At 37.4% G+C, this 23,582-nt stretch overlaps 1 protein-coding gene and 1 long non-coding RNA gene across 4 annotated transcripts in view; one reads left to right on the top strand and one right to left on the bottom strand.

Moving 5' to 3' along the window:
• Positions 1-7,797, bottom strand: part of LOC148112793 (uncharacterized) — a 14,386-nt gene extending 6,589 nt beyond the window's left edge. Inside the window, exon 1 of one of the 2 annotated variants that reach the window (XR_015728895.1) lies at positions 7,596-7,797. This is a non-coding gene — a long non-coding RNA (uncharacterized LOC148112793). Of the gene's footprint in view, positions 1-7,115; positions 7,257-7,595 lie in introns of those variants that run through there. The other variant, XR_015728896.1, reaches the window with a different exon arrangement.
• On the top strand, positions 7,118-23,582 carry CBX6 (chromobox 6). 2 transcript variants are annotated; one of them, XM_034403732.3, is made up of 5 exons: positions 7,118-7,466; positions 7,619-7,662; positions 7,897-7,962; positions 8,196-8,262; positions 10,919-23,582. In XM_034403732.3, exons 1-5 carry the CDS (start codon positions 7,398-7,400, stop codon positions 11,885-11,887), a joined length of 1,215 nt encoding a protein of 404 aa, XP_034259623.1. In that variant the 5' UTR covers positions 7,118-7,397; the 3' UTR covers positions 11,888-23,582. The 2 variants fall into 2 exon arrangements, with proteins under 2 accessions (XP_034259623.1, XP_034259624.1); XM_034403733.3 differs by having other exon boundaries at positions 7,217-7,466; positions 10,973-23,582.

The raw sequence follows: 23,582 nt of genomic DNA, 5'->3' as shown, positions 1-23,582 counted from the left end.
CATGCAATCCAATTTCTTACAAATCAATTATATTTACCAATAATAATAAACCAAATAATTTCCCCCATATATTCCTCCAAACCACAACTTAACCATTTCTGCTTTCAACACAATATACAATTAATAGTATCTCAATTATTACAATTCCCTAGTTAAATAGAGCTTTTTTTTCTTTTGCGTTTTAAAATCTTGAACTCTCCTTTTTTGCCCTAAATTTCCCATTGTTTGCACCTACCTTTTTTGGTGAGCAAAAAGAAAAAGAAATCTCTCCCTGCCTCATTTTGTCACGTTGCAGCAGAGCCTGCTTTACTTTCAGTTTCATTTTTTCCCTAGCATAGCTACTTCTTTGTTTTCTTTTAACACTGATCAGCTGTAGGGCGGCCCTTTGCAGCCCTGTGGCAAGAGTTTAAACAGTTTTTTTCCCTCTAGCCATCAGCTGGGACTCAGGAGGCAGCAATAGATTGAGGGTGGGGCCAAATAAAAGGTAAGAATAACGCGGGGGTGTGTGTGGAGGGGCGGGGGGAGAACCAGTTCGGTGACATGATATCGTCACCGCTACCGGCTCGCGGGAACCGGTGCAAACCGGCACCACCACTGAAAAATACATGCACAGAACACTTCTTCCAACATTCCCATCACATGGCGAAGCCACTACCTTGATATTTAGACATGTGCCAAATGGAAGCTACATCCCACCTCAAGAGAAAAATACAATTATCTTTGCCAACAATTGCTGTAGAGCATTGATTTCAGATGTATACTTTCTGCAATTGCCAGATTTGGCCAGGTTTTAGAATAAGTGAAATGATGTGTAGTGATGGAGGACAATCAAGACAAAACAAAGAACAAGGGTATCTGTGTGAAAGCTGATGTCCATGCTGGAGAAAGAGGCAAAATTAAAGGAAGACACTAGGTCCACAAAATCGAGAGTTCTAAGATTTATATTTCACATTTATTCTTTACAACTCAAAGTGGCATACATAACCCTTCCTTCACCTATTTTACTACTACAATAGCTCTGTGAGATGGATGGGCTGATGGCCCAAAGGCACCCACCAGACTTTAATCCTAATGGAAGACAAGAACTCGGGCTGCATTTCTACTCCAGCTTCTTAACACTACACTGAACTACCGTAGTTCTTCAATCTAGTATGCTCGACAAATCTGGTTTTACAATATATTAATTAACAAAACAAAACCATACTCAGCTGCAGCTTAATAATAATTCTCTGCCTTGATTGGACATTTTCTGCTGTTTTGTCTTCTATTTCAAATAAAGACACTGTTGGTGATCATATCTAACCTCAGCATGGTAGTAGAAAATGGCCAAGGGGAAGGAAAATACTGAACTATTGCCATTTTGTGGTCTCCCTTATTTTCCATTTCTATGTTTAAACATTAGAATGAGAAATTAATCCTAGATTCTTTTCTGTCCAATCTATGTGAGATGTAATCATGAAGACAAAGTTTGATTAATATGTTCCATTACAATTTAAGGCCTGCTCTGGTTTAAGATGTTATACTCTGCTTTACTGTAGCCTAATTTAGCAAGTACTGTAGTTCAGATCAGGTCATCCAATTATCAGTGAATGACACGGAATGTCATTTAGTTCATCTCTTGTGGGCATTTCTGTCAGATGACTATTCAAATTTGGCTATTCTAGCCAAGAAAACCTACATTACTAGTTGGTGCAGTAATATTAAATAGTGTACCAGAGTTTTGTATCTAATGTGGCTTTTGTCCCTCTTCTGGAAAAGAGCATAACATTTTATGAATATATGGGGATCTCTTACTCATACAACTTGGTCTGAAATTACTTGACTACCTCATATGACTAAACAGATGATCCTTAGATCTACTTCATGATTAAGCATTGATTGGATACCTTAAACTTGGGTATGATGATCTGACTTACTGATCACATAAAAATAAATAGGCTGCCTTTAAATGTTTACAAGAAGAGACAATAGGATAATATAACAGAATGGATAATATTATGCCAAGCAGAAGTGGAAGCAGTTAAGTCTCATTACCCTTATGACAATTTTGAATAGCAGTTGCCAGCAAATTACAGTTCGGTAAGCAGCTGAGCATCTTTACAATAGAACTGCAGAACTGGAAGAAACTTGAGAAATCATCTCAAGTCTCTCAAACCTACTGGTAGCAACCTGGTTGTAGTTCTAGCAATTACATCTTCACTAGAGCTTTCCAGCCTCTACTTAAATGCCAAAATCATCAACTCTTTTGTCAAGCAATTCTTAATGCTCTGGAAGTTTTCACTAAATTTTAGCTGGAATCTGCTTCCTGGCTCATTTTTTGTATATTAACAATTTTTCATGTATTTGAAATCAACAGTATCTTCCTTTAATCTGTTCTTCAAGCTAAATTCACCCAGTTGAAAGATCTTCCCATCATTTTCTTTATCCTCTTTACATTTTGTCAATGATGTCTGTAAAATGTGAAGTACATGCAGGCAGGAATTTCTCCAAACAAATATGGCAGTAGCAAAAATTAAACCTGGGACATGAGATATGCTTTAGCTTGGAGCTATCACATTTTCTGCAGACTTGTCCAGGCAGTCTCTGATAATTGAACATGACTGAACAGAAGGGGGAAAATGCTTTGTAGATGTTTGTTTCAAAATAATTATAAATTTCATGAGATATGAACAGATTAACACAGCAGCCTAAATATTTTTTTTTAAATTGGTGGGGGGGAATTAAGGCAACACAGTACTTGCACATATATTTCAAACTAGCTACCAATTAATTAAAACATGAATAGTTTCATATATGGCAAAGTTTTTTTATTCCTTTGGGGGGTGGGGAGAAATCTTCTGATTAGGAAAACATGTTACTTTACTCCCAGTCACAAAAGTTAGGACTGTAAGTATGGGTTAATCTCCAATTAATTGTATTGTAACTACCTGACCCATCTTTCTCTTAGATATTTTTCTGAAAAGATTTTGTCCAATTTCTTTTTTCAATAAAAAACTTACATTTTTTCCCTTGTAGTATTTTGTTAATCCTGCTGAACTAGAACAAACTGACAAATGAAAATGTATTTTGGCATGGGTAGACAAAACTATCACTGATCTTCTACATCAGAATTCAGGATGTTATTGATCATTTAGCACTTAGACTTATATACTGCTTCACAGTGCTTTACAGCCCTCTAAGTAGTTTACAGAGTCGGCATATTTGGGTCCTCATTTTACCAACCTCAGAAGGATGGAAGGCTGAGTCAACCTTGAGCCAGTGAGACTCAAACTCTTGGAGTAAATAGTGAGTTAACCTGCAGTACTGCATTCTAACCACTGCGCCACCAAGGGCTCTATTAAGCCATGACTTATTTAAGACAGCTATCAAATCTAATCAAAATAATTTGAATGTGCTATTGGTTTATTACAATGATGGCGAATCTTTTCGGCACCGAGTGCTGAAAAGGGAGCGCGAATGTGCCTGGGCCGCAACCCAGAAGAGGAGCTGCACACACCCAAAAAATGAACTTCCGGTTTCAGCTACTGAACTTCCAGTTTCAGCCAGCTACTCTTCCGGGTTTCTGGAGCACATGTGTACGTGACGATCAGCTGGCCAGCGTGCATGCTCACATAGGAAAAAGGAAGACCAGCTCTTCCAAGTTTCCGGCATTGATGCATGCAAAAAGGCCAGCTGATCATCACACGCTCATGTATGCCAGAAACCTGGAAGAGGAACGGGCGATGCCATCCGTGCCAGGCTACATGGCTCCATGTGCCATTTCGGGCACACGTACCATAGGTTCGCCATTACGGCTCTATTACAACAATTTTGTTTATTCTGTAGAATTAAACAAAATTGGAAAGCTATGAAAGGAAGTTCTATTACTTTGAGGGAAAGGATGAAATGCTATCAACTTTTTTGAAGTGGGAAGCACTATGGAAAATGATTTTTATTAAAAATTAAAATAATTTTTTATTAAGACTTAAACAAGAAAATAAAAGTCCCCATAAAAGATGGGTGGTTAGGAAATAGTAAATTTAAATAAATAAATAAAAACTATTACAAACCAATATAAAGTAAGAAAGAAAAAGAAAAAAACTACAAGAAAAGAGAAAAGTAGAAGAAAAGTAGAAGAAAAGAAAAAAATATGAAGTGGCTTCCAATATTCTGCATAGCGGTTATTAAGTAGAAGTATTTTTTAATCTCTCTAAAATTACAAAATATTCTTTTTTCTATAATTTAGCCTGTCTGATCATCAAAGCCATAAATCACCACTTCATTGTATTCGTTTTTATGTGAAAAGTGCGTAAGAGACTTCCAGTCACCAATAAATGTAGATAATATCTTCTCTAATCGAAGAAGTCTATCCTTTTCAACAAGATCTGTAAATTTCACCAACCATAGTGGGTAGTGTCAGATCTTTCCACCTCTGCACATATAATAATCTTGCAGTAATCCTATTACAGCTCCTGTCCTCTAGAACAGCATCCCCCTGGAGTTATGCATAGCTGCAAGAGACCTGGAGGACCCTTAAACCTGGCGCTGTTAGGCTTAGGGTACCTGCTGAGACCTATTGAGTCTTTTCTTTTCTTTTTTCATATTCGTTTAAGGTGTTTTTTTTAATCCATGTATTGTATATGGATTCTTCCTCAGGTGAAGAATTTGAGGGCCTCCAGATTATTCTAGGCTGTACAAAGCCCTAAATAGCTCCTTTAACCTTTATCCATTAATTCTTTCATCAACTTCATACTACAGTGATTGCAAATTTAATGTCCTTTTGTGCTTTCTTTTTAGAGCATTTACAGATTGTAAACAAAACAAGGTGCCAAGCGCTCTCCAGAGTGCTGATTGCTTTGGCAATGTAGTCAAATATCTTTGAAGCATATCAGTGCACTTAATTGCTGTACAAGGTGTCAAGAAATTGGGCAAGTCATGACAGTAACCACTTCATTATACATAAAGAAGTGTGTACTGTTTTTAAGCATTAGGTGACACTTTCTGAATTACAAATTGTAGTTTATGTAACCAGATCACTACTGGATTTTAAAGAGCTTTATCCACCATGTGATGTGTCCAGTTTGATGCATATGGTTACAATTACATGCTGGATCTGATCACGTGCATGCATTAATCAAATATGATAGATCATACTGGGTGTTGTGCCTTGTGATTCTTGATGAGTGTATCTTGTCTTTTTATGTACACTGAGCATATGCACCAAAGACAAATTCCTTGTGTGTCCAATCACACTTGGTCAATAAAAAAATCTATTCTATTCTATCAGAAACTGTTTGAATTTTTATTACTACAGATTACTCCCAAACACACCTTAAAAAGGCAGTTGTGAATTAAAGACTTATGAGTAGCCCTAATAGATCAAAATATCTATAGACAATTAGGTCAAGAAGCTCACAAACACAAACCAGGCTGTCAACAATTTTGGGAGTCACAAATAGCTAACAGTACTAAAACATTAATCATATCTTTGAAATTTGTTCAGTTCCCCCTTAAAATAGTCTAAATTGGCATTTATCACTATATTTGATGGTGGCACATTCCAAATTATATATTATGTAAATAAGTTGTACCTTTTATCAATGATGAATATCTGACATTTAATTTTGTATACTTCTATACAAACATAAGTTCTTTTCCTTAACAAAGTAGAGGTTGAAGGCATCCATTCAAATGTGTAGAGATCCAGCTTTTAACAGGAAAGAAAGAAGAAAAAGGAAATACAAGATTTCCTCTTACTTATTTTTCTTCCTGTTAAAGGTTGTACTTGTTATTTACATGGTTTTTGTTCCAATTCAGAAATCCTAAATGACATACCCACATACAGTACAAACAGTAAGATTAAAAAAAAAATAAAAGTATACAAGGAACAAGGGAGCATCCTAAAATGTTGATCACTCCTTTTTTTTTTAGCTTTCCAAGATCTTTTTCAGATGCAGTACTCAAAACTAAACACAGTATTCAAGATAAAGGCTCATTGCACTTTTATATAATGATATTATTTACACTGCTTTATTTTCCATTTTTCCCTAATGTGTCCAAGCACAGAATTTGCTATTTAACAACAAATGGTTGGCTGGTTTACTCACTATGGATTGATGGCTAAAGGGAAAGTATTATGAATAGCTGAAATCTTCATTTGTTTTGTTGTTTTTGTTGTTTTTGTTCTCTCTCCTGTTTTCCCACAATGCAGCCTATAAGGCAAATAAATGCCCAACAAATAAAGATACAGCAAATAAATGCCCAGAAGTAGGATTGGAGGGGGGGGGGATTACTATTTAGGAGGGAGAGAGAATGTATTATAGCAACGTGGTAAGAGCAAGGCTATTCTGTTTTTACCGATATCTGTGATACAGGTTTCTAAGAGGTCTTTGTTTTGCTTGTTACGTGAATTTCAAGATCAAATAAAACCTGTAGGCAACATGACAAATCCCATCCTTGAAGCTCGTTATAAATTTTGCTGAAGCCACTTCTTTCGATTTTGTAAATGTTTTGGACTACAACCTCCTCGTCTCCCGGCAGGGACTCTCTGAACGGCAAAGACAAGCTGAGAATCGAAAACATGGTTTGAATCTCAGGCTAACTGGGTTGAACAAGTTTACATGCCTCTAAAGCAGAGACCCATCTGGTAGTTAATACTTTCTATTAACACCCATTTGTATTTTATATGAATAACGTAAGTTGTTTTTTAATTGCTACAGGAGAAAGATCACCACTGCACAGGGGAGGAGGAGGGAGCAGGAAATGACAGCTATGAATAATGACAGGCGCTCGCTGAGAAAATGGAAAGACTAGCAGGAAACCTACTGGGGGAGAGGGGAGGGGGGGAGAGGAGGGGGCACTACCCCTGCGAGCGAGTCCACGCTGTACTTTCCTATTCTCGCTCTTCGCACGTCCACGTCCCCCTTCTTCTTCTTCTTTTTTTTTTTTTTTGTGCTAGGAAGTCAACAGCGCGGACCCTTTAAGAGCCCGCGCTTGCGCCCTGCCGGCATTTTCCCGGGGTGGGTGGGGGCGAAAGGAGGCACGGACTCTCCAAAGCGGCAGCGAACGTGAAACGGAGTGGGGGGGGGGAGAGACGCTTTTTTTTTTTTTTTTTTTTTTTGGCTCTCGTCACGTACCCTTTCCTCCCGCCGCGTCCCTGGTCGCGTGCGTTCGGCGGGCGGGCGCGCGCGGAGGCGAAGATGGCCTGCACGCGTGCGCCGGCGCATTCTCGTCCCTCGTGCGTGTGCGCGATTCAATCGCTCTAGTAGCCGCTGTCGCGGGAACGCCGCCGCCGCCGCCAACCACCCGCCTCAGTCAGTCACTCAGCCAGCCAGCCCTGAGAGGGAGAAAGGGAAGGCGAGGGAGCGGGCGGGATTATTATGGGCTGTGGGTGCTGCTGTTGCTGAGGCTGAGCAAAGATGGAGCTCTCTGCAGTGGGCGAGCGGGTCTTTGCGGCCGAATCCATCATCAAGCGGCGGATCCGAAAGGTGAGTTGCGGGCCGGCGGGGCTCGTCTTGGGATCGCTGCCGTTGCCACCCTCTCTAACGCGCTCCCTTTTTTCTTCTCCTTTCCCCCTTTTTCCGCTCTCCCTCCCTTCCACCCACCCACCTACCTACCTTTCCGCCCACGTATTTTGCAGGGACGCATCGAATACCTGGTGAAATGGAAAGGCTGGGCCATCAAGTGAGTTGCTACCTTCCAGCCTCGAAGCCCCGTTCCCGCCTCTTGGGGCCTGGCCGGACTGGCACTCTGCCTTCCTCCTCTCTTGGAGATCAGAGCCACGGGGCCAGTGGGCGGTTGGCTGCCTGTCTCTTCTCCCGTCCCCCTTCCACCACCACCACCACCACCCCCGCCCCGCAAACTCCTCGGTGCACACGAGCACCGTGTCACCCGCTCTGTTCGTCTGAATCTCTGCAGGTACAGCACTTGGGAACCCGAGGAAAATATCCTAGATTCTCGCTTGATTGCAGCCTTTGAGCAAAAGTGAGTTGGAAGTCTTGAAAATCAGAGGAGGGATTGCTGTGGCTTTATTTCCTGTAGTCAGGAAGTTTTATTTATTTATTTATTTAATTTTTATACCGCCCTTCTCCCGAAGAAGTTAAAATGTTTATTTTAGAAGAACCTTCTCTTTTTTAAACCTTTGCTTTTTAATTGTTTGTGTTTGGGCTCTTTTTTTATATAAAGAAAGTTTCATTTCTTTTTCCCACTTCAACAAGGGAACGTGAGCGTGAGCTTTATGGACCTAAGAAGAGAGGACCTAAACCTAAAACTTTTCTGCTAAAGGTAACTTCTGTTTAATAACTTGATGGTTGATTAAGGTTTTTGGGTTCTGTTGTGTAAATATTAAAAAGTGGAATTGGAAAGGAATAGATAAAAATCAAATGCTCTTTGGTCTTCTTCATTATGGTTGAATACAGTCTCTAACTGATAAATCTGACAAACTGTCATGTGTTAAATGTTGTGATCGGTGTGATGACAAAACAGAAGTTTGTTTCACTGAATCCTACATTTCAGTGTCATTGAACTGGCACTGACCAATGGCTATAAGCCATCCTTTTTAATTTGCCATCCTTTTAAAAATTGACCTTATTTTGAATTGATAGCTGTTTGATTTCAAAAAAGTGAAGAAGTTACTCCTAATTATCATTGGAAGAGAGATCACCAGAAAACCACAGATTTTTTAAAATGCCAGAAGTAGTAAATAATTTTTATTTGTTGTCAAGAAAATTACAAGGACATTGTGTGCTACTTTAGGCACTACTGTGAGATGGGCAACTTTATAAATCATTTAAATAAAAAACCAATGGTTTATTATGGTCATAGATCAGCATAAATTAAAGTCTTTACTACTTATTTGAACATTCACAAGTTATCCCACTGCATGGAGGGAAGTAAGCAATGGGGTATCACAAGGTTTTGACTTGGACCCAGTATTCTTCAATATCTTCATAAATGATTTAGATGGAGGAATAATAGACACTAAGCTGGCAGGAATAGACAAAACCTCAGAAGACAAGCTTTGCAAAAGGATCTTGACAGACTTGCCCTCTCTAATTTACAACTGTAATTGAGCTTAGAATTTCCATGCTTAATCATGAGAGTTGTAAAGTCGAGACACCCATGTGGCCAACCTGATTTTATATATTTTTTTGTAGCGGTCGTTAAGTGAACATGGCATCCTTAAGCAAATGCTACAATTGTTAAGCAAATCCATTTATTCCTATGGGCATTTTTATGCAAGAAACTGGCTGAAAAAGCCAGAAACTGCCAAAACCATAAATTGCAGTCATGTGACCAGGGTACACTGCAACTAGCCATAAAGGTGAACCTGTTGCCAAGTGCCTGAAATGTGGCTATGTGACCATGGGAGGGGAAGGGTTTATAGCACCATAAGAACTCCAAAACCGGTTTTCTGTGGCGGGGATTTTCTAGCTTTCTAGCTTGTGGGATCCATCATAACTTTGAACAGTAAGTGAGGAGTATCTATAATTGACTTAACCTGAACATTAACTGGATGCCATTACAGTCTTAATTCTATATGCTAATCTGTGGCTTTTCTAGCATAGTATTAAGTAGAGAAGATCTGTCTAAAAGATTAATGATTGCTGCTAAGTAGATTACAATGTTTTAGGATCAGAAATAATATTTTTGCAAATCCTGGAAAAGTGCATTTCATTACATTGCTTGTTTTTGCAGGAGTCTATTCATTTTCAAGTGACTAGACATCATAATGATTGACACTATCTAGAAGATCATATTTAATCTGTCTATGGCCTGTTGCTAGTCATCCATGGATCAAAGAGTCCAAATAGATTTTTGTTGATTAAAATCAAAACAGTTTCCAGATCTTACATTTGTAGCAAATTGCCTACAGTATATTCCTAACAATTTTGTATGACATAATTTTTTTTTTCGCTTTAATTTATATGCCACCCTTCTCAGAGACTCAGGGCAGTTTACAATGCATTAAGCAATAGCCTTCATACTTTTGTATATTTATACAAAGTCAGCTTATTGCCCACACAATCTGGGTCCTCATTTCACCTACCTTTGAAAGGATGGAAGGCTGAGTCAACCTTGAGCCTGGTGAGATTTGAACTTGCAGCAATTGCAAGCAGCAGATGTTAATAACAGTGCTTTAATCCACTGTACTACAGGCTCTTTTAATAAATTACATTTTAATGGTTAAATATTTCTACTTGAAACTCTGTTTCTTGTTTAATAGTGACTTTATCCAAATTTGACATTGTTTCCAACAGATATTAGTATGGCTGCCTAGAGTAACCCCACGGAGAGATAGATGGCAAATAAATTTATAAATAAATAAATGTACAAATAATAAATAAATAAAATTATATATATATTATGTCTCACTTCTCTAGTGAGTAGTTAAGATCACTGATTTCTTTGGATGGTCTGAAAAAGGGTCTACACGAAAACTAGTGATGTCAGGATATTTTAGCTAACAGTGTATTCACAGAAACTACTTGTCCTATGAACTGTTAATTTTGTAAGCCTTTGTGTTTTTTTTTTCATTTAGGCAAACTAATTTGTACTGTATTGCTGGGTTCAAATGTATGCATCAAAGTTAACTAATCTATTGTCATTTTTAATTAGTAAACATAAACCCTTGATTCTTTGTGTTCCTTAACATCCTAGTATGCTAAAAAATCAAAATATATTTCATACAGTCCTGTTGGGATTTCCCTGTGTGTAACCATATCATGTTTAGGTTAGACTAAGTTTAGGAAAAACTGCCTTGTTAATTTGAACTACAAGGAAGCTGTATTAGAAATCCAGAACTCATTCTTCACTTCATCTTTTTTGGCTTTGTGTTTAGAATTATGTTCCCAATTCTAAGGATCCTGGACTTTAGCACATAGATTATATTTTATTCCAATCTAACTCTATGTTTTTCATTTTATCCCATCTACTGCAGGCTCGGGCCCAAGCAGAGGCCCTACACATTGGGGATGTACATTTTTCTGTCAAGCCCAGTTCTAGCACATCCTCACCAAAACTGCACTCCAGTGCTGCAGTGCACCGGCTCAAGAAGGACATCCGAAGATGCCACCGTATGTCCCGGCGTCCATTGCCCCGCCCGGATCCACAGAACAGTGGAGTGGGTGGGAGCACTGGCATACGCCCCCCTGTCTCTCCTTTCTCAGAGACCGTACGCATCATCAACCGCAAAGTGAAACCTCGTGAGCCCAAGCGTAGCCGTATTATTCTCAATCTGAAAGTCATTGATAAAAGTGGCAAAGGAGCAAGTGGGGGAGGAAACTTGGCACGTTCTAAGATCCCTTCCCGAAATCGTGTAATTGGTAAGAGCAAGAAGTTTAGTGAGAGCATGCTTCGTAATCAGATCCGCCACATGAAATTCGGAAGCTTCCCTCTGTATAACAAGCCATCTGTTCCAACCCCATCATTAGAGGGGAAGACAGAGGCAGGAGGTTCTCAAGATGCTTCTTGTGGACTCATGGGCTCTTCTGCCTATGATGCCCGCAGTTCCAGCTCCTCTGACTGCCCCTCACCAGCTCCACACTCCTCATCTGATCCAGATGATTCCCCACCAAAGCTGCTTCCCGAGATTCTAAATCCTGCCATTCCTGACTGGCGTGAATCTGAGGTCCTCGATCTGTCAATTCCACCTGAGTCAGCAGTGACCAGTAAGCAGTCACCTTCCAGAGGGAATGGAGTAGGTCAGATCCCATCATCTCCACTGTCTTCTGACCCAGAACAGGAGGCTGGTGATTGGCGACCTGAAATGTCTCCATGCTCTAATGTGGTAGTTACTGATGTCACCAGCAATCTATTAACGGTCACAATCAAGGAATTCTGCAATGCTGAAGATTTTGAAAAAGTGGCAGCAGCCGGAGGTGGTGGAGGAGGAGGAGGCAGCAAATAAAGAGGTGTATTCCTCTTTCACAAATGTTGGGGGCGGGGGAGGGGACAAGGAGGCTATACTGCAAGACCATGCATGATATGAATGCTTGCTTTCTTCTCTCTTCCTTCTCATCTGTTCTTTCTCGTTTTGCTTGGAAATTAAGTTGATAGAGGAATGGAAATAGATGTGTTTGAAATTCTCCAATGTCACAGTTGTTAGGACTCATGCTGGGAAATAAATTTTCCTTTTGTGCATATTTGGAGGTCTTCAAAAATTGCATCTTTTTGACAGGAACCTGGTAAATAAGAGCTTGGGAGAATGGTGGGTATATTAAGTGAATGATATATTTTCCCCTCATGTTAAAAAAACAACAACAAAAGTAACCCTTTGGCCAAACTCAAAGTAGGGAGTTTATTTTCCGTGAATTGCCACTTTATTCCTGTCACCTTTCCTGTGTATTTGTATATATGGGAAACTGCTACAGAACTTAGAAACCGTTACAGAACTTCATAGGGATTGGGTGTGCCTAATCCTGCAGTGCATTTCTGAATGTTGTTCCATTGTGCATGTATTAGAAGTGCAAATAAGGTAGTTCTCTAACATTTGTAGATGGCTTAGGCCCACTTTCCCTTTTTCATTAGCCTTGAACTATATCTCTAATAGTTCCTGATTGTAATACATTTTGTATTTTTTTTACTGTTAAGCTAAAGCTGCTTCAGTCTTATGAAGCTGTTAATCTTATCTTGCATCATTTGTTCTTCTTTACATATCAGATGCATGAGTTTTATTTTTTCTGAAACCTTATTTCAGAAAAAGTGGGGCCTAATACTCCTTTAAAAAAGTGCATTGAGCTGCAACCCACTATTCTTATTTACATTGGTATATTTAGATATATGCCAGCAAAGTAGGAAAAAGGTGCTTGCTTGTGCTTTTCCTTCTTTCTATTTTTCTCTCTGTAAAAGAGATGGAAGAACATTCATTTCTGCAGTTCCCAAGACTTCAAGTTGCCTGTACAGTTGCCAACCAAAGGTGCTAAGAACATATTGTAAACATTTATTATATGTCTCTTGGATCTTGGTATGTTTGTTGGGAGACAGTGTGTATGTTTAGTGTATGCTTGCCTCTTCCTCCCATCCACCCGCCTGCCATACCTTCCTTTCATTTAATTCATTCTTACTGAAACCTGAGTGCTTTGTAAGCAAATAATGTAGTTGCTTTTGCTTTATTGCCTCCACCTCCACCACCTACAAATGTTAGGAACAATGACTCCATGTATTGATGACTAACATTCACTGAAGTATTTCTTCAAATTTCCACTTCATAGTTCTTTTGTCACATGTTCCAGCTTTGATGCAAACTTCTCCTCCCCTATACTATGTCTCCAATTTGTTAGTAGTGGCACATGTGGGTATGTATGTAGTGTTGTCCAGCAAACTATTTATACATTGTTACATTAGGATGGGAAGGATGTGTTTGAGGTAATTCTTAAGGGCTCAACTGCATGCTATGCTGTCACTGAAATAATTAACTCTTGTTCTTAATGGCATGTCTCTTCTCTATGTTCTAGTCTGAACAATTATCTTTTAAGATTCTGCTTAGGGATTTTTTTTGTTTTATTTTGTTCTGTTCTTTTAAAGTTTATTAATATATGTGAAGCCTGGTGCTGCAAATACTGTGGCATTTATTGCTTGATTGATAAGGTTTTAAAAAGTAGTGATTTAATTTCATTCTCCTTTAGAAAGGATTTCTTCACACTTTTCCTTCTCCTGTGTTTTCTTTTTAACATTCCTCTCTTTCCTTCAAGGACTTTGCAGAATTCCACTTGTTTATATACATGCTTAAGAAAAAATCAGAACTTTGTTAGAAAAAAGATTGAGAGCTGATATGTGTTAAGAGTCCTAAATATCAGTGTCTATACATAGATGCCTACCAAAAGCAAAGTTTATGATGTTAATCATTGTGTTGTTTGTGACAGTTTGAGTGCAGTGAATATTGAAGAAATATTCAAGTTTTACAGTTATCCAGTCATGCATTCTTTTTAGTGTTTTTTTTTTTAATGAATGAATTCTACAAGGTGTGCAGGGTTATTACCTCCATGCTCCTCCCACTGATATATAACTCCAAGGCTTTCTGTTATTCCACAGATGCATGCTTTGGAATTCACTGTTTGTAATTTTTTTGGGAAATCAGTAAGACAAGTTGTATCATTGCATTGCCTCAGAAGAATAGGAGGCATTATCATGAGAGTTTATTTTAATGGCTTCAAAGGTGGGTGGGCTGGGCTGGGCTGAGAATAGAGATATATAATAGGGAGAGAACAGGGAGACTTGTATTAAAAAAAGACTTTAAGAGAAAAAATAGAATTATTTTATGAAACTTCAAGAGGAAATATAAGGGTGGTTGAATCATGTTCTACAATTGTTTATTTTTGTGGCATTTTGTTAGAAACAAATTAGATAGCCATTGTAAAAAGGAATTTCAACAGGAAACTCTTCAGATACTTTAGCACAAAATCTCTTGGCCCATTTCCCCTTGTTCCCTGGAGTCTCTTGTCACTTTAGTTTCTGTGAGTTTCCATAGAATATGGTTTTTACCTTTCTTAGAGGTATTATGAAAAAATAGTCATTAACAAACTGGCTGATTTCAACGTAAAGCTCCTCTAAATGCATCAAACAGGTTTTGTTTGATTTTATTCAATCCAAAAAGAGATCAACTACTAGAAATAGTGGAGTGTGTGCCTGGAGAAAATGAAAGAAGGAGATGAACTAATTTCTCCTTCCTCTTTTATGACCATTTTAACATGAAGATATTGGGTACACATTTTATGCACTAAAAACTTGCTCAGGAGGTATATCTGCTTAAAACTAACATGTACATGTTTACTGCCTCTTAAGGCATAAAATTTCCTCCGCACACTTTTGTTCGTAACTATCATACATGAAAAACAAATAAGGAATTTTTTTGTTTGTTTGTTTTCATAACATGAAAACTGCTTGAGGAAAAGTCAAAGGCTGAAACTTTAGGACTTATCACAAGCTGCTGGAATAGCAATTCCTCGACTGCTATCATTGCCACTGTAGCAACTGTTTAAAAATGAAAAGCAGTAAATTAGGGGTGGAAAAATTATAGTCCAAAAGCTGCATGTGGCCCTCCAGCATCTCTTGTGGGGCTAAAAATTTGGGCCTTTTTCTTCGTTTTAGGTGTTTTAAGGAATGCAATGATTGTTTTAAAATTCAACATACTAATGTAGCACCTACTGTACTCCTGAATCCCTCCTCTCAAATGGAGCCTGGCCTTTCCCATTTCTGTATGTCACGTTACATCTGATGTAGCTCCTGAGTTAATGGAAGTTGTATGCTCCTTCACTGCAATTATTATTCCTTAAATCCATTTGGAGTAGTAGCATTTGCAGTTAGTAGATTTGTCTAGTTTTGCCTTGCTTGTGCTGATCACTGGAGATTTAGCCAAAAATATTTAAACAAGTGGTGTTTGAGTAAGAAATCTCTGGCAGGTTGCTATTGAGCCAGTCTGGTAAAACAGAATATGGTGCTAATTGTTGGTTGTATTGCTATTATCTCTTCTATCTCATTACAACCAGCAGACTATTTTAAGAATGGGCTAAGGTTGTGAACTAGAGTAATTGATTCACAGAGGTGTAAGGGATTTGAACCAGTTTGATGCAAAGAAATGCCTGCTGTTTGGACTATAAAATAGCCTCCTAGCAGCTTCTAATTAATCTGGGGCGTTCTGTAACATACCAACCTAGTTGCTCTTGCCTGTCTCCAGGAGCTAGAAAATTTCTTCACATCAGAAAGAATCATCTCCTTTAAGGACAGGGGGAGGCCAGTTATGCGTAATACTGGAATGCAAGGTTGTTCTTGCCTTAGATTATTTTTCCCTTCCTAATTTGGCACATGCTCTATAAAAGCAAATTGTGTTGATTTTTTTCTGTTAAAAGGAAACCTTATTCCATGATGCAGTCAAACCACTAGAGGGTAATATAGAGCTATTGTGTTTTAATGATTTGAGCTTTGTTTATTACCTTGAATCTTAATTTCTCTTTATATGATAAAGCATAAAAGCCCTTCTATACATACAGTCTGTGCAAAGATGCCGTGTGAGTTGTATGTATGAGTTTTCTTTGTATCTGTGCCATGCTTGTGGCCACTTTTGTTATTAGGAGAGTTTGATGGGGTGGGGGTTGAGAAAGAAGACTAGTTTTGCAAATAAAAGGAAAAAAAGAAAAAAGGAAAAGTTCTTTTTTTTAAAAAAAGAGAAGATTTTTACAGACAGAAGAGGATAGAGATTTAAAAATATTAAATGCAGTAATTGCACAAATGTAGTGATATTAGCTGGTCCTTAAAGAAAAGAGTATTTTTACAATTATGAGTGGTAGAGGATGGCATTCAGATAATTTAAATTGGAAAGGAAGAGCAAAGAATGTAAGAAGAGATGCAGCTTCCAAACTGAGGGAGCAAATCCTTATCTTAAAAAAAAATCTTCCTTCTGTTACCCTTAACTTGAAGGAGTAGGGAGAGTGCCTCCTTCCATAGTTATGAAGCCAGAATTTAGCCTTGTTCTGTTTGTCAGGCGGGACTATGTGGCATTTTATTATTAACTTGTTCGTGCAAGTTATCAGTTGTACTTCATGATGATCTGCTGAATTGAATGGGACATGTTGCTGCTTTGTGGTTTTCAGTAAGATCTGGGATCTCTGACAAGCAAGACGTATGTGTGTTTGGTAGCTGTGAAGGAAACATACCCTTATAATCTGGCAAAACGTTCAGTGATAAAGTCAGTTCATTGATACTGAAGTTGGTATACCAGAAATTCTTTTTCTAATCAAATCCACGTTACATCTTTCGTACTTGTATAACCAATATTTTTACAAGTGGGTAATAGCTTTCCTACATTAAGAGATATGATCAGGGCCTTCTTGAAGAAAGCAAAAACTAAAGCAATTTTCCCCACATTGGCACAGTCCAAATGCGTTAGAATTGCAACTCCCAAAATTCCCCGTCATTCAGTAGTTACAGTGTGTAAGAAAGTTGGAGAACCACAACATGGGAAAAACTGCACTAAACTAATTCTGATGGCTTGGCCCATGGTGATTATTTTCATCCTGAGACATAAGGAAAATGAGATGAAAAAAAGCAAGGATAGCCTTGCAAATCAAATATACTGTTAAAATATTTAAGGAAGATATATAATGAAAGGGCAATATGATGCACGTAATTCACAATTGCCCAAGGTGGTAATTGTGTATTTATTTTATCCATAAAAATCACCTATGAAGTGCTGATTGTATAAGCTGAGTGTGAACAAATGCTAAGAAAGAATTCACACAACCCAATGACAGTGTAACAGTAACGCCTATATTAGATTTCCTATTACAGTCCTTGTAATCTAAATGTGTGAATACCATGTTAGTCATATGGGCAAATACAGATCAGATCATTGATGTGGAAATTATAGGGCAGGCATTGGACAAGAATGGGGAAAGATAGCTATTCTAGTGTAGTGCTATAGTATTCGTTATAATTTTGATGTTTTTGCTTGCATGGAAATTTGCATTTTTGTTTTGACTCTTAATTTTTAATGTCTCATAACCTGCAACAAGGGTTAATGGAAAATTGAAATCTACTTAAGAAGAAACATTAGATGTATTCCTAAGGAAACATACTACTGCTCCCTAATGTATCCAGATTTGTGCCTGTATTTTACAGATAACTATTTTTCATCTATTCACTCTTAGAAAAGCTTTCTCAGCTATTTTTTATTAGTTGAACTATGATATCTTTGCTCACTGAGATTACTATTTCACTCCATACTAATCAAACTTTCTTATACCCTCTGGACTGATAAGACTACACTCTTAACACTGAGAAGGCTTGTAATTCAACCTATTTGGAGACCTTAAGAGTAGAGAAGGGAATGCTTCTAACAGCTATGCAGCACATAAAACTTTCTGTGTCTCCTTAAAGTAGCTGTATTCTTTCTCAGTATCATGTGGCAGCTCCCATGATCTTGGGAAAAGACACAACTACTGTAAGATGTTGCAGACAGATATTGTATTCATACTCCTGAGTGTTCCCAGATACCTTCCAGACATTAATCCAACCACAGCCTTAGGTTGTTGGTTGACTTGATACATAAAATGAACTGTGAAAGATTAAAGTATGGCAACAATAAGCCACTCTTCAGGTTCTGTGGACCCTTCTCAAGGGGATAATTTCTTTTATTACTCAATAACTCAGTTCTGCCCATTTGAAGATTATCTCTCTGTGTATATTATTGTGATTGGTTGTTTTTAATTGATTTTTAAAATAATGTTACCTGCCCAGAGCTGCTGCTTATGAGATGGGTGGCTATATAAATTATCTGAGATAAATTACAGAAGAATAATCCCTTTATTTTAATTTCTATTTAACAGGGATGGAGTACTGAGTTGAGTGTCAGTGTAACATTTGTGTTTCTTTTTCTGTTTAGAATAAATTTGATTTCTTTGCTGCATTTCCTGCTGTCCATCTTCTATAAAGCCTAGATTTGGGTAATTGATATGGAGGGAAAAACAAGATAGTGAAGAGAATTCACAAATTGCCCCTGTTGGGGAATTAAGTTTATGAAGTAAATGGGAAAATGTTGGGATCCAACATTTGTAGGATTCCTGTTGGGTCATGGGTAAAGTAATGTAATAGATTTGGAATGTATTTCTAGTTGGTCAGGTTCCACTACCATTGTGTCTCTGTTCGCACTCCTTGCTTCTTGCCCCAAGGCCTTGCACTGTTTTGCCTGGTGCATTCATGTTCCAGTGTTGCTTGCTTTGCTGTTTTTGTGACTGTCTGCTGATAGTGCAAAGCTGGGATATTTTCAGTATAAGTATATGTACTATGTATATATAAATAAATAATCCTCCATTTAACCCACCACCATGCTTTGTGATAACAAAGACAGCTTGGGCCAGTAGTATGACCATAATTTTGAGAACTAGGAATACCTAGTTGTGGTCTAAAAGAATGCTGTGATTTATAAGCTGTTTAGTTTTATTTTCGAGATCTCCTTTTTCTCTAGCTGAAATTGGTTCTAAGAGGAAGAGGAGAAACTTGCTGTTCTCAGTGCTTATAAACACTGCTGAATATTTATACTTCCCTTTAATATTTCCCTAATTAAATATTAGCTTTCACTTAACTTACACATTGAGAATCCTAAAGAGATGAAGTTTGGGATTGGAAAATTCTCCTTCCCCACATGACTTTTTTTCAGCTTTATACAACCTCTAATCCAGTCGTGAAATCCGAACTTGTTTGCTACCGGTTCACTGGCCGTGCATGCGTGCTGCACGCAAAGCATGCACTACACGCGTGCATGTGCAGTTCGCATGCACAATATACACCAAAAGGAGGCTTGGGAAGGTAAGTAGAACAGCTGGGGGGGAATCAGCTGTGGTGCACAATCTTGGGAACCATTTTATTAACTTTTTAAAAGCATTTTTTACTACCTATTCGCCCGAACCGGTAGTAAAAAAATGCGTTTAAAAAGTAAAAAAAAAGATTCCAACAATCGCGCAGCTCCAGCTGTGATCTTGGGAACCTTTTTTTTTTTTTTACCTTTTAAAAACATTTTTTAACTACCGGTTTCGGTGAATAGGTAGTAAAAAAATGCTTTATAAAAGTTAAAAAAAAAGGCTCAGATGATCACAGCTGGAGCTGCGCGATTGTTGGAAGTCCGAGCCTTTTTTAAAAATTTTTATAGCATTTTTTACTATTATTTGCCCAAACCGGTATTAAAAAAATGCTTAAAAAGTAAAAAAAAATATATAAAAAAAGTTCCGACGATCAGTTGAGCAACGCGCGATCGTCAGGTTGTGGTTTTTTTGTTTTGTTTTTTTGTTTTGTTTTTGTTTTTTTTACTTTTTAAGCATTTTTAACTACCGGTCCTGGAGAACCGGTAGTAAAAAAATGCTTAAAAAGTAAAAAATGGTTTAAAAGTTTTTTAAAAAGTTCTGATGATGCGTGTCGCTCAGTTGATCGTCGGAACTTTTTTTTTTTTACATTTTTTTTACTACCGGTTCGGTGAACCGGCCTGAACCGGTAGCATTTCACCCCTGCTGTAATCTGACCTATGCATGATCTGTTTTTTATTGGCTTAAAGATTATTTATCAGTGTTACTTCTGAATGATTAAATGACGTGAAAAACATGAAACTGCCTTACACTGTATTGTTAGCTGTTTATTCAGTCTGGCTGAGTACTGATTATACTTATGGGCATGACCTCTGTGAGACAGAGAGATTTCAATAGGTGATTCCTGAGATTGAACTCAAGCTTCCATTCCAGCAAAATATGTTGCTATTAAGCTACATGTTTCCCAATATAATTTTTATATCCCCTTGCTTATACCAAGTCCTGAATATTTTTTTTACTACCCTGTTTCCCCCAAAGTAAGACATCCCCTGATAATAAGCCCAATTGGGCTTTTGAGCACATGGCAATAAGGCCAAGCACTTATTTCAGGATTCAAAAAAATATAAGACAGGGTCTTATTTTGGGGGAAACACAGTATATACTTTGAGGGAACTTCTAAAACTCAAGGGCAGATGAAGTTATCCTGCATCTATGTATCTAGACTTGACATTCACATAGAATCAGAACCTTCCCCAAGTTTGGAATTCTGCAATTGGTTAATTGTGCAATTGATACTCAATATCTAAAAAATTTGGATTATTTAAAATCCTTTTTAAATGATTGCTAACTAAGCAAAACTTGATGGAAAAAATGTCAAAATTACAGAATTAGCTAATTTTGCTCCTGCAAAATTTGCAGAATTAGCTAATTAGCAGAATTCTGAGTAATGATAGCATATTTTCAGTGTCATGTATTATGTTTAAAGAGGGTGCACAAGGTTTCAGATTCGAAATATTTTAAGTATGAAACAATTCTGACCATTCCAGACGTATTTTGAAATCAGTGTGAGCTCTTTGATACTCAAGTTTTATTCCTTGAATTTGAAATAGTTTCTGGAATAGTTCAGGTAATCCATTTTAAACTTAAAACAACTGTTGTGAATTGAGTGTTTCAAGCCCCTGTTCATTATAAATATGTGCAATTGTTTTTAATTTGTATAAATTAGAATCCTGCAAACTCTAGATTACTTTTTTGTGAAATTTCATTTGCATACATACCTATAAGTGTTCTATGGATGCATATGTACACATGCACGCACATAAGATCATTGAAATGCATAAGGCTTAGTTAAGGAAAAAATTGCTGAACAAAACCAATGCAATCTCAGTTACTGTATATTATGAAAATGTAATAGTTATGGTATTAGGAAAACTAAATTCCTCTAGGGATTGACAGATGTAATTTACAGCATCTTCACTATCAGTCCTGCAGAGAGTTGTAGTCCAACAACATCTGAAAAACTATTTTTTCCTACAGTTGGTAATAGCAATTGTTCATATGAGTACAAAAATTCTACAGTGCTCAGATAAATCCTTTGGGGTTTACCTGGTTGCATTCTTTTTTATTCAGTAGAGTAGATAATTTTTTCCCTATATGTGAATTTTTCTAAATATCACAGTTAAAATGTTGACAAGGAAGAAGCATGCCCCAGAGATGTCTGGTTCCTGAATCTCGTAATTTCCTAATGAGTGGCCCTTATCTGGCACTTGCCTCATAAGGGCTGCAGAGAACATCTGAACAGGCATCACATTCTTTGCTTGTGAAGATGGAAGACAGCTGCAGTGCAGTTTTACTTACAGTACTTACCAGAAAGAGTACTTTAGGAGAAAGAGACCACATCTAGTATTATATGAATAGGCAAGAAAGAGAAGTAGGAGAAAACCAAGGAGTATAGAGTTTTTAAAATGAATTTTATCTTTGCAGTGGACAGTAAATTATTGTTAGAGGTGAAGCTGCTTGGGAGATTATTGTAAATGTTTCCTTTGATTAAATTCATTCAGATCATTTAGAACCATGAAAAACCTGGTTCCTGGTTTATATAGCACTTAAAAATATTGTAAGCACATAATTTAAACTCTGCATTATCATATTGGCAAACTTTTTGTGCCATGTTAAAGGATCCCCCCTTTATCTAAAAATGCTTCCCACATCCCCAGATTGTGTCTGTCAAATAATGAATTATTCCTATTTATAGGAATGACTTGTAGCAGCGAATATTTATTATTCAGAAGACAACAGAGAGCCTGTTAAGATTCTTTAATTTTGCAGCATTTGGAGATAGTTATATATATTTACTTGTTTTGTTATAGTTTGAGGCACTTCAACAAATAGGAAATTTTCCATGTTTCATATTTGATTGTCAGGAAAGCACTCCCTGTTTCTGCTGCATTATTACTGTTCTATCAAGCCAGGTAAATATTACAATTATCTGTATCTGTCCTTGCCGGCTGCAGTTAGTAATGGGAGACAGTCCTGTGGTGTTTATAGGATCTTATCAGCAATAAGGTAGATACTCTATAATTTGAAAACAGAAGTTTTTGTAGCTGCATCACTAGTTCAATTCCAAAAAGGCACTTTGGAGCATATAAGAGCAGGAATGTAGCACTTGTCTGCATTTCTTTAAAGCAGCCATATCATCTCAGTGATGTACTAGTGCTTTAAAGATCTGTAGAGAGAGAGAAAGATTATGTTTTCACTCTCATGTTCTCCAAAATACTTTTTTGAAAATGAATCTGAATACTGCAAGCCCTAATAATTTTAAATCCAAGAATTTACAGGACCTGAAATGCAAAAAAGAATGCAGGAATAAAATGATGGGAAAATATGTAAATATTTTCAAGGGAACAACTAAGTACATCAGATTTGCTTCATGTTCTTAGTGCTATCACATAGAGATTAATATAGCTAACAGCTCTAGTGAAGTTCCTGATGTTTTATTCCTCCTAAATTTTCGAATGTTATATGCAAACCGCTTGAAATATATCTCACAATATGTCCTATTGGTTCTATTCAAGGAAAATCTCCTACTTTCACATGAACAATTACAGGGAGGCATAGAATCGGTGCTTATTCCTTTACTGCATACATTGTTAGGCTTCCCAAGACCAGGTCTCAATCTTGCCAAAACTGATGCTTGTGTAGGGTGAAGAGAATTATTGTATTTGTGGTCCTTAATAACACAAAGAGTTTTGTAACTTTTTTGGAATATTAATGTGGGCCTTACAAATGTTCAGATATTTGAGTGAATCTGCATAAGCTTGGGCATTTAGTTTTTACAAAATTGAGACCTTATGGTGAAGAGTAAGCTAAAGTTTAAATTTATTAAGTTCTTACCTCTTGGCATACAAATAGGCTTTAAAAACAAGAGCTATATATCTGGTGACTATTTTGTATTATGAGAAAAATGCATTTAATGAAACAGTTGTACACGAATTAAATGTTATCTAATACTATGTTGTCTTAATTACTTTTTAAATATAGTGTTTGCATTTGCTTGGTTGCTTTTTAAAATCCAGTGTTCAACTGGCTAAACTGTCTAGAGTGGATGGCTGGGAAGCATTACACAGTGGGTGATTTAATCACCCATTGACATTTTTATTAGAGAAGGGGGTTGCTTCGAGTTTGCGGTGGGGGGAAGTTATGCTAATTATTCTTGTATCTTTGTACATTTGTTCTTTCTGTTGCTCTTGAATATTGTATCAATGCCAGAACTGGGGAATTATGTGAAACCCCAATAAATTGTTACATTCCAAA

Source organism: Pantherophis guttatus, chromosome 7 (genome assembly GCF_059756535.1).
Source record: "Pantherophis guttatus breed Tessera chromosome 7, ASM5975653v1, whole genome shotgun sequence".
NCBI lineage: Eukaryota > Metazoa > Chordata > Lepidosauria > Squamata > Colubridae > Pantherophis > Pantherophis guttatus.
This window is presented reverse-complemented; position numbering and strand designations above follow the sequence as displayed.

Bases quoted from the DNA above. Each gene is read 5' to 3' on its own strand.
- CBX6 (XM_034403732.3), top strand. From the start codon at position 7,398: ATGGAGCTCTCTGCAGTGGGCGAGCGGGTCTTTGCGGCCGAATCCATC. The intron at 7,467-7,618 runs GTGAGTTGCGGG...CGTATTTTGCAG, and splicing joins TCAAGCGGCGGATCCGAAAG to GGACGCATCGAATACCTGGT. The intron at 7,663-7,896 runs GTGAGTTGCTAC...GAATCTCTGCAG, and splicing joins TGGAAAGGCTGGGCCATCAA to GTACAGCACTTGGGAACCCG.